Here is a 13,293-nt window from a genome sequence, read left to right as displayed (position 1 = left end):
TTTAAATTTGTAGATAATTGGCTATTTTTTTTAAAAAGCTCACATCATCTAATGTGGATGATTGATTTTTTTGGGGGGGACAATTTGGCATTATTTGTCAGAATTAAAGACTATTGACCTTTTAACCATGTAATTCCACTTCTAGGATTTTATTTCTTAGATACACTTGGGCCATATGAATAGACACAACTACTGGAATAGCAAACTACTGGAAACAACTTAAATATTCTTCGACAGAGGACAAGCTGATTATAATATATTCAGTCAAATTAATAATGTGCAGTTTTAAAAAGAATGTGGTAAATCTGCATGCTTCAGTACGGGAAGGTCTCTAAGATATACTAAAAGCAGAGCATTGCAATTGAATGCTCCATTTGCACATGAAGTCTATAAGCACATATATTTTTATTCATGTCTGTAGCTATATATAGGAAATATTTGAGAGACTATAAAAATTTCAAAAGAACCATTTAAAGTGGCTTCCTCGGGGAAGAAGACAGGGTTTCTGGGCTAAAAGGAAAATTTATTTTCATTGTATACCCTTTATAAAATTTAATTTTCAAACACCATGTTCATATAGTACTTTTTCAATTAGAAAAATAAAAAGATGTTTGGCCACTCTGCAGCCACAAAGCAGAGACTCAGTCAGCAAGAAGAGGGGCGTGCCACCTGCGCACCACTCACCTGCCTTTGTCGTCTCTGCAGTTGACAATACTGGAATCGATGGCCCCGAGTAGCAACGACGCACAATTCTCGTGATCATTTATTCTAAAGTGAAAATGGATTTAAATGTAAAAAAATCTCACTACTTAAGAAATTATACATCCTCTCCTCCTTCATCTTCCTATGCAGTGTATATTTAACAATCTGATATATTTTTTAAAAAACTGATGCAAGTGCGTGTGGCCTCTGTTCTGTTAAAATGGTTAAAGAAGGCAATTTAAGTGATACCAAGAAACGCGAATACTTCCTGAAACAGGCAGTCTCCACTCTCAAGATTTTAATCATTCTGACAGTTCTGTGACGAGGCGGGGAGCTGAGGCTGACCGCTGAAGGTCTGTGGGGTGAGAGGCACAGGAAAAGCACCCCCGCCCCAGGTCTGAGGTCACCGAGGGCCGTGAGGAAGTCACTCTTGAATTTGAGCTGCACTCCCTGTGTACAGCTCTCAGATCCAAACAAATTTTATCCAAAATTTTAAATAAAAAGGTTTTTGTTTCCTTGCTTGTTTTTTTTTTTTTTTAAGTTCCTAGAAAGGTGCTAGGATGGTGGGAAGGTCCTGGGACAGTTATTCTGGGACTGTGCAGTGGGTGGCAGCGCCAATAGACTAACAGGGACTTCCAGAAATAAATTAAAATGAAAAATTTGTGACCAGCAGCACATCAAAATCTAAGTGGGCACAAGTGGGACCATTAAAAGCCATTAGGGTGTCTGCCACTATAAAGAAATCTTCTTGTGAAAGGAGTAACAGATCGGTTGCTAATGGGAATCTTGGAAGCCATCACTGAATAAAGTTGTGGGCGAGGGCCAAGCACTTAAAAGCTGTTAAGAGTGCTCGCCACCTAAATCTAAGACTCCTCCGCTAGCTTATGTTGGTCACAGCTCAGGTTAGATCAATACTAGGTCACCCGCCTACCTCAAGATAATGTCCCTGTAATGAGGTCACACTTAAAGCACCATAAAATCTCCAACCCGGTGGCACATGCCTCTCAGGTATATATACATTTGGCTCCAAGAGGCTCAAGGCTTAGCTTAGAAATGGTGTTCTCAAGTTTCAAAGAATTGAGATTTCCACCTTCCAGCACACCTGCTTATTTTATAGCTAAGAACTTTGGTCCCAGAAATGATAGGTATATATTAAAGAAGGCAAAATCTTACTAAGACAACCTAGCATGACAATGGCCATTATGGGGAACGTTCCAATTAGATACGAGTGTTCGTTTAAGATGACAGTTGAAATCAAAGGTTCCCAAATTAACAAACATAATGGGATACCTATTTTATTAGCACGCAGAAGCCTCCAAAAGGCTTCGAGATTCCAAAATAGCTTCATAGAAAAATTCACTACAAAAAGCAAATAAAAAATCAAACATGCAAAAGGTGCCCAAAACAAAAGACTGTAAGACTGGTGTTACTACTCCGACTACTCAGCCTCTATCTTTTTACCTAAACACTCACAGTCCACTAATTCTCTGAATTGCCTTTCCCCTCTGAAGCAGCTACAAGACCATAAATAAAAGTTTTCTCAAAGTTAGTGGCCTTACAGCTGCTACAGTTCTAAGCCCCCAGAAACCTAAATCAATACCTGGGCCTCCCCTGTTGTACACTCCTAGGGGGCCCGTCATCAAGACACTGGCCCAGAAATCACTGTCTCACTTGCAATCAGCCAGGACACTGGAAAAAAGACTGTCCTTGCCTGACCAGGTGATGGCACAGTGGATAGAGCGTCAGAATGGGATTCAGAGGAGCAGGTTCGAAACCCCAAGGCCACCAGCTTGAGCATGGGGTCATCTGGCTTGAGTTCAGGCTCACCAGCTTGAGTGTGGGGTTGCTGGCTTGAGTGTGGGATCATAGACGTGACCCCAAGGTTTCTGGCTTGACCCCAAGGTTGCTGGCTTGAGCAAGGCATCACTTGCTCTGCTGTAGACCCCCCCTCCCCGCCCATCAAGGCACATATGAGAAAGCAATCAATGAACAACTAAGGAGCTGCAATGAAGAATTGATGCTTCTCATCTCTCTCCCTTCCTGTCTGTCCCTATCTGTCCCTTCTCTGTCTCTGCCATAAAAAACAAACAAAAAACCAAAATCAATGCAAACAAACAAACAAACAAAAACTGTCCTTGAAGGCTTTGTGCAAATCTTTCCAACCAATTAAAAGGAGGAACACTCTCTAGATCCCTCCCAGGGTTTATGAGACTTTGAGGGATTCTCTAGTAAACTTCTACCAGTTACTCCCTAAATATTAATAGTTCTGGGGAAACTACAATCAAGGTCAATGGAAAACCCTGACAAATTCTGGAAGATACCAGGGTATAATACTCTACTTTAAAGCCGACTCACTCTGGAGCCTCAGATGAAGTCCTGGGAAAACTGGCATAAGCTGGCAGAAAGTGAGAATTCTACCAGGGGCAGCTCTCCCCAATCTCTGTCATGCCTGATCAAGAGAGGAAGGCAAAATTTCAGGTTGTCCCTTCCTTTCCAAATTCAGATTCTTGTGAATTTATTCTGGAGGTACTCATTGTTTATTGATCCTTTTCTCTCCCAGGGATAGCTATTGCTGCCTTAATATATATATATATATATATATATATATATATATATATATATATATTAAATTTAATAGTTATTTTTTTCTTACTGAGATATATTATTAGGTATACAAAATAATTCAATATTTGTACATATTACAAAATGATCACCACATGAAGAGCAGTTAACCCCCATCACCAATTTAATTACAAATTTTTTTCTTGTGTTGAGGACTTTTAAAATTTACTCTTAGCAACTTACAAATCGCAATAAAGTATTGTTAACTATAAGTCACTAGGCTGCATATTAGCTGTTGCAGCTTGTTTGCCCTAGTCCTTTCTTCCGGTTCTGTTTGGTAGTGGCTCTGGATCTTGGGAGGGTAGTGTCTCTTGCACCCTCTTTGGGGACAACTCTGGCTTCCACGGGATTGTTCAATATTGCCAGGATATTTACTGTTTGTCTCAGCTGAAAACTTTTTTTTTTTTACACAGAGATAGCGAGAGTCAGAGAGAGGGATAGACAGGGACAGACAGACAGGAACGGAGAGAGATGAGAAGCATCAATCATCAGTTTTTTGTTGCGACGCCTTAGTTGTTCATTGATTGCTTTCTCATACATGCCCTGACCATGGGCCTTCAACAGACCGAGTAATCCCTTGCTCAAACCAGCAACCTTGGGTCCAAGCTGGTGAGCTTTTTGCTCAAACCAGATGGGCCCGTGCTCAAGCTGGTGACCTCGAGGTCTCGAACCTGGGTCCTCCGCATCCCAATCTGACACTCTATCCGCTGCATCACTGCCTGGTCAGGCTTGACAAGATATTTGAAAAGATTTTTTATGCATAGCTTTATGGTTAGAGGTTGGCCAATCTGGAAGCTGATATTCAGAACCTAATAGGAACATTTTTTCTGACTTTTCCCCTAAGCTAAATTGAAAATATATATGTACCCATGGGAAGGGGCGGGGGAGTGTAAATTCCAGACAAACAACTCAAAATTTAGAAAATAGAAAGATTTTTATTTCTGTAGTAGTTAAAGATCTTCCTAATAAAAAGAAGCAAATTGAAGTTAATGTCATTGGATGATAGTCCCTTGGCATCACAAGGGTTGCAACCCAATTCCTTAAGGAATTAAAAACAAAAACTGTCCTTGTCTTACAAATCAAGACTTTATAAGAAGAGGAAAAAAAGCCCACCTCTCCTTTTTACCTATCCCAAAACATCCACTCTTTATCTTAAAAGTCTGTATGTATAAAAATTCTGTATTTAGGAAACAGCAGTCCTTCCTGGAAGAACGTGAACTCCTTTCTCATGCCTTTGAGATAATAAATGTTCAACTGAGTCTTCTCGAGGAACAAAATGCTTTTTGAAATGCACACTTCAGGGAGCTAATTCTTATCAGAAGGAAGAAAATAAAAAAGAAAGGCTATTTGGAACAGAAGAATGAAGTCTTAAAAGTCTTCTCCTCCAGCATTAGTAAGAAGTGTAACCATCTGAGTAGCTCACCTTAATTTATTCCACCTGCCAGAAACAATCTGGATCAAACTGTTCTTTTATAAACTAAAGAGTGTTGCCTTATCAAGCCTGTCTCATGGCTAAAATTTTGAAACGAAAGGTGTAAGTAAGATCTCTGTTTGTGTCTGTCCATATATTTTTGTATGCCTATGTATCAGTTATTCTTCAGTTATTTTTATGTTATAGATACGCGACTTTTTTTGCCTCTGGTGAGTAATGCCTAAATTATTTTGTAAAGAGCTCCATTTAATTGGCTTAAAGAAAATTAGACATTTTTATAAATCGAGTATACTCTCAGAAATGTAGAAACTAACCCAAAAGTTTTTCACATTGACGTGATCTAGGCTAATCTTCAGGTACCGATGATCAATATAAGTGTTCCAGAAATGGTATTCTAAAATTCTGATATGTCCTGATATAAAGTTATCAGTCTTAATTCCAGTTATCACCTTAAAATGTTGTGTGCCACAGAAATAACTAAATTTCCTTGTCAATCCCACTATACTGAGCTCTCAGCAGATCTTTAACCAGGACATTAAGTCTTTTGTCATTTACAGTTACTGTTTTACTCTGATGCTTTTGCAAAAGTGATATTCCTGGAAAGCTCCCTAAAGCAGTGGTCCCCAACCCCCGGGGCCGCGGACCGGTACTGGTCCATGGGCCGTTTGGTACCGGTCCGCAGAGAAAGAATAAATAACTTACATTATTTCTGTTTTATTTATATTTAAGTCTGAACGATGTTTTATTTTTAAAAAATGACCAGATTCCCTCTGTTACATCCGTCTAAGACTCACTCTTGATGCTTGTCTCGGTCACGTGATACATTTATCCCTCCCACCCTAATGGCCGGTCCGTGAAAATATTTTCTGACATTAAACTGGACTGTGACCCAAAAAAGGTTGGGGACCACTGCCCTAGAGTCCTCTTGACCACTGACACCCCTGTCACATTACCAGATGCTGAAGAATCTCAGGTGCATATTTCACACTAAAGGCGGCTCCACCTGATGTCTGGTCCTGTGCAGACACTGGAGACCTCAGAATCAAACTGACTAGGGACAGAAGGGGCTGACATTTCTTTCCATTCTTCCTTCCCTCACTGTTCACATATTTTATAATTTTTACACCATAAAAGTCTTTATGATTCTTTTGTCTACTTTGTGCCTTGCTCTGGCCTGGAAAGATAATACCATTGTTCACATATCTCATGCCATTACACAGGAAGGTGAACCTTCAAATGACTGTTGGATTTACTACAAGTTGGTGATCCTGTAGTTTTGCCTGTCACTAACTTTTCTCTGATTTTTAGTGCCTCAGTTTCTCAGGAACAAGCTTACTGGATAAATACTCCTGAGGGTACAGAGACACTGTGACATGAAATACATGTACAGGTCAACCGGCTTCAAGAAGTAGCTCCTCTTTCGGATCATTTCTTGACTTACTTGATGCCAGTTGGTTTAGTTCATGGGAACCCTGGCTCAGGAGCACCCTGAAAACCTTAGGAATTTTTTTTACTATTAATAAGTACCATCTCCTTGGTCTGTTGTGTGTTCTCTCAAGGGTTTTAGTCATCAGCCAACCAACAAACGGTCTCCCTCCAAGTGGAATGCTGACCTTGACACCCTATCTTGTAAATACACACAGAGACCCAAAGAGGAAATGGTAACTGAGAATAACTTGCACCACCAGTTTTGACTATACCTCTTGCTTGACCAAAGGTTGATCAAGGTGGAAGGGTGAGGGGGATCGTCAGTTGATCTTACTTTATTCAACCTTTCCTTGGTAGGTAGGCCAGGCCTCACTGATCCTGGGGAACTATGTCAGCAAACAAAAACTTCAGCTTTAGGTATCATGATTTTGTAAATGCTCCACATGCCCCCAAATTAGACCATTTGGTAACCACTATGTATGTGATCACCTAGTTACCGGGGTGACTGCCCCGCTCCTATGATAACTCAAATAAGGCCAGAGGTGTAACCCCAGCCAATCAGCCATTCTTACTCCTTCCCTCCCTCATTTTCTACTCTATCCTGTAAAAGCTCCCTCCTTGCGCCCCACTTGTAGGTCTCTGAACTCTTGCGAATGGACACTGCCTGCTTCATAGTTTGTTCACAGCACCTAAATTGTCTTCTTTACCATTTTAACAGTTCTAATGGCACACGCTCATTTCCTCAGGACTGTTACATCCAAGAACGAGTTGACTGCATACCATTTATGTAAGGAAGGCATCGTGTAAGGCAGGGGTCCCCAAACTTTTTACACAGGGGGCAAGTTCACTGTGCCTCAGACCGTTGGAGGGCCGGACTATAAAAAAAACTATGAACAAATCCCTATGCACACTGCACATATCTTATTTTAAAGTAAAAAGACAAAACGGGAACAAATACAATATTTAAAATAAAGAACAAGTAAATTTAAATCAACAAACTGACCAGTATTTCAATGGAACTATGCTCCTCTCACTGACCACCAATGAAAGAGGTGCCCCTTCTGGAAGTGCAGCGGGGGCCGGATAAATGGCCTCAGGGGGCCGCATGTGGCCCGTGGGCCATAGTTTGGGGACCCCTGCTGTAAGGTGTACTGGGGGAAACCAAACTGAAAAAGACATAGCTCCTTTAGACTTAACATCACTTCTACCCTTTATCCCACATCCCTTCTTTATCAACCCACTTTATGGCTCCAATATCTTTGCCGTCAAATGATCAGCTTCATATGAAGCCCAGAGACAAGGCGAAGAGAAAGCACTCCCAAGTCTTAGTCCCCACACCCCTGACCATGGTTGCCTAGGTGACATGGTCTCCTAGGTGACCACGATCCACCAGGCTGACCACTGAAGTCTGACTTAAAGTCAATGCACAATCTGAACAATGTTTCGCACCATGAGAGTGAAACAAAAACTACATCTATCGAAAAATATATATATATAACATATGAAGAATAGAGAATGACAATATATGAAAAATCTTCCTGGTATAAAATGTCTTCCTAATTAATAGGCACATTGTTGCTAGCCGCAACTTATTTTTAGAATTTGGCTGACGAAGGTGAAGTACATCTGAAGAGCTCTTCACGTGGCGTGGCGTGTGTCTGTCAGCCTACCACTTCCAGTACTTCCCCTCGGGTGGTATGTGGGTCACCTTGGAACGGCAGCAGTCCACACAGATCGCCTGGGAAATCTTAACCTTAGGGACCGCACTTTGCTGTCAGACCTATTTGCCTTTAGCAAATGGAATACAATGGGCTTATCTGTGATGTGAAAGCTCTATCCTTCCCTAAAAGGCAACAGCCCTCTGCATAGTTAAAAGAATCAAAGCAACACCGGTACTTCAGCATTTCTACTTACATTGCACAGTGCAGTGGAGTAAAGGGATTGCCGACAAATTTTCGAAAACATTTTTGCTCCAAAAGTACCTCTATACAATTTTCATTACCTGCAAGGAAGCAAATGAATTTAGGGAGTTTCCACAAGAGAAATTTTGTTCAAAACACAATCAATTTTTTTTGTGTGATTAAGTATTGAATTTTAGCTTATGAATTTTCCTGCGTTGGCTGAATGTTCATCCTCCATGGAATAAAATTCACAAAATGTCAAAACATTATTAACTGTGCTCACAGGTGTTCCAAGACATAATGAAGAAACAAAACAATGAGAAGGTCACATGGTCTGGTGGAAAGAGACACACAAGAGACCTGTTTGCAAGCAGAACAGATTCTATATTATGCTCAACTCTGGCGAGATAGACACCTAACATACCTCAGCTTGCCCATATTTACAATAGAAATTTCCCTTTCGCCATATAAATAGGTTCACTTATAATTATGTCCCCTCGTGAAGGGGAGAAGATGTGGTTGACAGGAAAGGGTATCTGAGACAATGAGTGGAACACGAATACACTGTCTACGTGTTTAAAATGGCACCAAGACCAGTTCCTGGCAAACATGTGCCCGATAAGTATTTTTCAAAAATAAGTAGAGCAATGTATATGAGAAATTATTTTCAATAAAATGACAAGTAGTTTTCAAATCAACTGAATTTAAGTTAACTAAGGCCCCAGCTCTGTTAGTTTACTTGTTGTGTGATCTAAGGCACCTCCTTTGGAATCTGAAGTCTCAATTTCTCATATATAAAAAAATCAGACTAGAAAGACTTTGCCTTAGTGATGTCACAGGATGACGGGAGCTTTACATGATAAAGGACCTGAATGTGGCTTGTGAACGACAAAAAGGCAAAGCTATTTGGCTTTAGAGTATAAAGTGCTGTTCTTTTTTTTTTTTTTTTTTTTTTAATAATTTTATTTTTTTAATGGGGTGACATCAATAAATCAGGATACATATATTCAAAGATAACAAGTCCAGGTTATCTTGTCGTTCAATTATGTTCTGAAACCTCTTCTTGGCTGAACTCAGTGCCAAATTAGTTAGAGCTCTCTTATGATCTACATCAGAATAATGTAGATCAGAGCATTTTCAGGATTAACCCTTTGAGTAGTGAGTTTTTTGTTAATCCTTTTGAGTGAGGACGTACGTGAACATTCGTACTATTCAAAGGGTTAAAACACAAATCAAACCTTCCACCTATAAAAGAAAAGTGAAGCTGCTTTTAGGAGGATTAAAAAAACATGAAGTAATAAATCAAAAAATCACCTAGCACCTGACCTGTGGTGGCGCGGTGGATAAAGCATCAATCTGGAACGCTGAGGTCGCCGGTTCAAAACCCTGTACTTGCCTGGTCAAGGCACATAGTGGAGTTGATACTTCCTGCTCTTCCTCCTCTCTCTAAAATGAATTTTTTTAAAAATCCCCTACCTATGCTTAGCTTTCCAACTATATCCAACACTCATTTGATTACTTCTAATCCTCTCTGAGTTTGAACACCCCCACAGGAGCTGAGGGAAGCATCATACACAACATCACTTGGAGGCTACATGAATCCCAATTTCAGGGTCTGTGTAGATAGGACTGGGATCCTTGAGCAACTTATGCTGTTTCCAAGTGCTCAGTGAAGGGGATTCTGGGAAGATGGGAGTTCGAACCTTGGCCCCGGCAGAAGGCTGTGCTGGGATCGTTTAGGAGAGGGCTGCTCCTCTCCCCTGGCTCGCCCCTGCAGAGGCCCAGAGCAGAGCCTGCCATCAGCCCTGCCCTCACTTCAGAGGGGAGCATGTGGTCTGGAGCGTCTGCCACCTTCCATTCTAACCAACACTCCTTCTTCCTCATCTTCCTCCTCCTGCCAGAGAGGTCTCAGAGCTCGACCTACAAGGGGGTTAGGGAGCCCTCATCCATTAGCAGGTAAAAAGTCACGCTTCTCCAGTGGCAGAGACAGGACAAAACCAAGCTGAGCAAGTAGAAAATCAGGCTCTTACTGAGATCAGAGCCAATGAAACCAGAGGCTGTAATGAAAATGAAATGAAATGTTTTACAGCACTCCCAAAACCTTTCTGGACCTAGTCATCATAGTATAATACAAGAGTTGGAAATGGAAAATAAAATTATAGAAGCAGAATAGGTGATATATGGCAGATAGCCATATAAACTTCGAGGCAGAAGACCTTAAGAAAGACTGGAAACCTAGGTCCTACAGAATAAAAATGTGACAGATTCAACTACACAAAAGTTCACGATTTCTGCATGGAAAAAGACATCATTAACAAGGAACAAAGACAAATGACAAACTGAGAGAAAATATCTGTAATACACGTAACAGAGGATTAACGGCTCTAGGACAAGGTGCTCCAACAAACGTATGAGAAAAGATAAAAGTCAAGAGAAAAAATAAGCAATAGATGGAAAAGTTAATTTCCAGAGGAGAAACTACAAATAAATAAATACACTATTACACAGGGAAACATACTAAATAATAAGATAACCTTTTTTGCTCTTCAAATTTACAAAAGTGAAAAAGATGGTATCATCCTGGGCTAGCAAAGGCTTGGGGAAATAGTAAGTTTTATACACATGTTTGGTGGATTAATAAAATACCTCCGTTTTGCAAAGTAATATGGTATAATTTATTAAAATTAAAAATATATACATGTCCTCTTATCAATAATTTCACTTCTGGAAACTTATCTGACAGAATTTAAGGTACCTAATATGAGTATACATACCGCAGCATTGTCTGTAAGGGGAGGAAACCTGAAAACAATCTGAATGTCCTTCAATAGGGACTCAGTAGAATAAATAATAGATTCTGATATACACACACATCCATATTTATCTGCTATGAAATATACCACTATTAAGATAGTCAATACTGATACATAATAACTAGTAAGGATTTCTGCAGTAAAATGTATATAGAAGTAGATATCAACAAAACTAAGTCCATCTTTGTGTCCTGGATTTCTTTTATGCTGTGACTGACCTTTGATCAACCTAACTGTCCTTAGGAAGCATATCAAAGCCTCTAGTTGATGATTATCTCTGTTCCATAAAATGTACCATAAATACTTTTGTTAGTAACAGCCAGAATGGCATGACAACCATGATAAATATGAAACTGGGGATAGTGTCGATTTTAAACCATTCTCCATCATAAGACCACCAGGAGGTACGGCCTCCGGTGCATACTACATTCTTTGTTGCTTTGTCTTGTCGATCATTAGCACCCGAGTTGTACCATAAATAAAAGTACTTTACCAGGGGTCTTAGTGGAGACTAATCTGCACAGAGTTCTAGGTCACCTGTCTGCTCTGACCCTACATCCCTATAAGGAAGTTACCCTATAACAATTTATCATATTTTATGGAATTGCCTGTATCATTCTTCTCTCTGAAGATACCTCTTTGTTACGGTGGCCATTATACCTTTGCCCCACCATGTGTTAAGTAAACAATAGCAAAAAAGAAAGCTATAGAATGATACTTATTTTATGATTCTAGTTTTAAAAAAGATGCACATATATTTTTATTTGTTTATATTCTCAAGAAAAAAAGTATAAAGGTACACACCAAATTACATCAGAAAGTGAGTTTGGAAACAGATTTAATTTTACTTTAGATATGTCTGTATTTTTGAAATGTTATGATTAACATGTATTTTGTTTTTACTCACATGAGTGAAATAAAAAATATTTTAAATATTCTGAATTGGAAGTACAACAAAATAAATGGGAAGTGACATATAAAAAAGAGATGCCGGCCCTGGCCGGTTGGCTCAGTGGTAGAGCGTCGGCCTGGCGTGCGGGGGACCCGGGTTCGATTCCCGGCCAGGGCACATAGGAGAAGCGCCCATTTGCTTCTCCACCCCCTCTCCTTCCTCTCTGTCTCTCTCTTCCCCTCCCGCAGCCAAGGCTCCATTGGAGCAAAGATGGCCAGGGCGCTGGGGATGGCTCCTTGGCCTCTGCCCCAGGCACTAGAATGGCTCTGGTGGTGGCAGAGCGGTGCCCCGGAGGGGCAGAGCACTGCCCCCTGGTGGGCAGAGTGGCACCCCTGGTGGGCGTGCCGGGTGGATCCCGGTCGGGCACATGCGGGAGTCTGTCTGATTGTCTCTCCCCGTTTCCAGCTTCAGAGAAATACAAAAAAAAAAAAAAAAAGAGAGATGCCAAAAGACAAATCACTTACCCGGCAGTCTGACCAGCAGGCAACTATGACAGATTATTACATCAGATATATATTATTGGTTTTAGCTATATTATTTAAATTCATTGTAGGATCATTGGTTATATCATGTAGATCAGAAACCCCGATTAAACCTGGTTATTCAGTTCATCAGAAATTCTGATTAGGAGTTATATGTTATAATTAACATAAAGGGAAAAAGTGAATTTTTATCTCATTAGAGTACTGTGGTAGGAAATAATTCTGGGAAATAAAACGTACTTTGGATGCAGAAAGCCTGTGTATCAAAGTTATGCAGCATTATGCTACCTTCTCACCTCCACTGAGATCACAGTGGTGCTGGGCTCACAGGATGCTTACTGGAATTGGTCACATGACAATCAACTCACCGTTATAACAAGCCCAGTGCAGCGGTGTATAGCCTTGGTTATCTTTGAAAGAACAGTCTTCCTCAGAAAGTGCCATCTGGAGCAGCTCGCTCAGCCACGTGGCGTGGCCACGGGCAGCTGCGTAATGCAAAGGTGTCCTCCCTCTGGAGTCTTTACAGAGGATCGACACTTCTTGTTCCAGCAGCATTTGCACACATTCCTCATGGCCCGTCATAATCTGATACATGGCAGTTATAAACAGAAAACACATTTCAGAAAAGCGAAAGGCTCAGTTAAGTGAGGCTGGGCTCTGAATAAGAGGACGAAGACACCTGGGCCTGAAGGGGCATAAGGTCGGCCCTGCTTCAGAAGAGAGCGACAGGGCAACCCAGCAAGATTCACAGCAGAAACATCTGTGTGAACATCAGCATTTTGGAAACATCTCTGGACTCTCCAAACATAACCATGAAAGGTATCATGATATAGTGGAAAACATCAGTTCTAGAATCAGGAAGGTGTGAATTAAATCCTGGCTTCCTCTGGTAAAACTTGGACAAATCAATTCACCTCTCTGTGTCTCATTTACCTTCAATGGGAATAGTAACAATGACCCC

General features: G+C 40.6%; 1 protein-coding gene across 13 annotated transcripts in view; it reads right to left on the bottom strand.

Moving 5' to 3' along the window:
• Positions 1–13,293, bottom strand: part of ANKRD44 (ankyrin repeat domain 44) — a 354,643-nt gene that overhangs the window by 11,755 nt on the left and 329,595 nt on the right. For all 13 annotated transcript variants that reach the window (XM_066233603.1, XM_066233606.1, XM_066233614.1 and 10 more), the window contains exons 21-23: positions 12,701–12,917; positions 8,099–8,186; positions 685–768 (exon numbers count right to left, since the gene is read on the bottom strand). In XM_066233603.1, the coding sequence (XP_066089700.1) occupies positions 685–768; positions 8,099–8,186; positions 12,701–12,917 (389 nt within the window). The remainder of the gene's footprint in view (positions 1–684; positions 769–8,098; positions 8,187–12,700; positions 12,918–13,293) is intronic.

The sequence above is a fragment of the Saccopteryx bilineata genome, chromosome 5 (assembly GCF_036850765.1).
Source record: "Saccopteryx bilineata isolate mSacBil1 chromosome 5, mSacBil1_pri_phased_curated, whole genome shotgun sequence".
NCBI classification, from domain to species: Eukaryota; Metazoa; Chordata; class Mammalia; order Chiroptera; family Emballonuridae; genus Saccopteryx; species Saccopteryx bilineata.
This window is presented reverse-complemented; position numbering and strand designations above follow the sequence as displayed.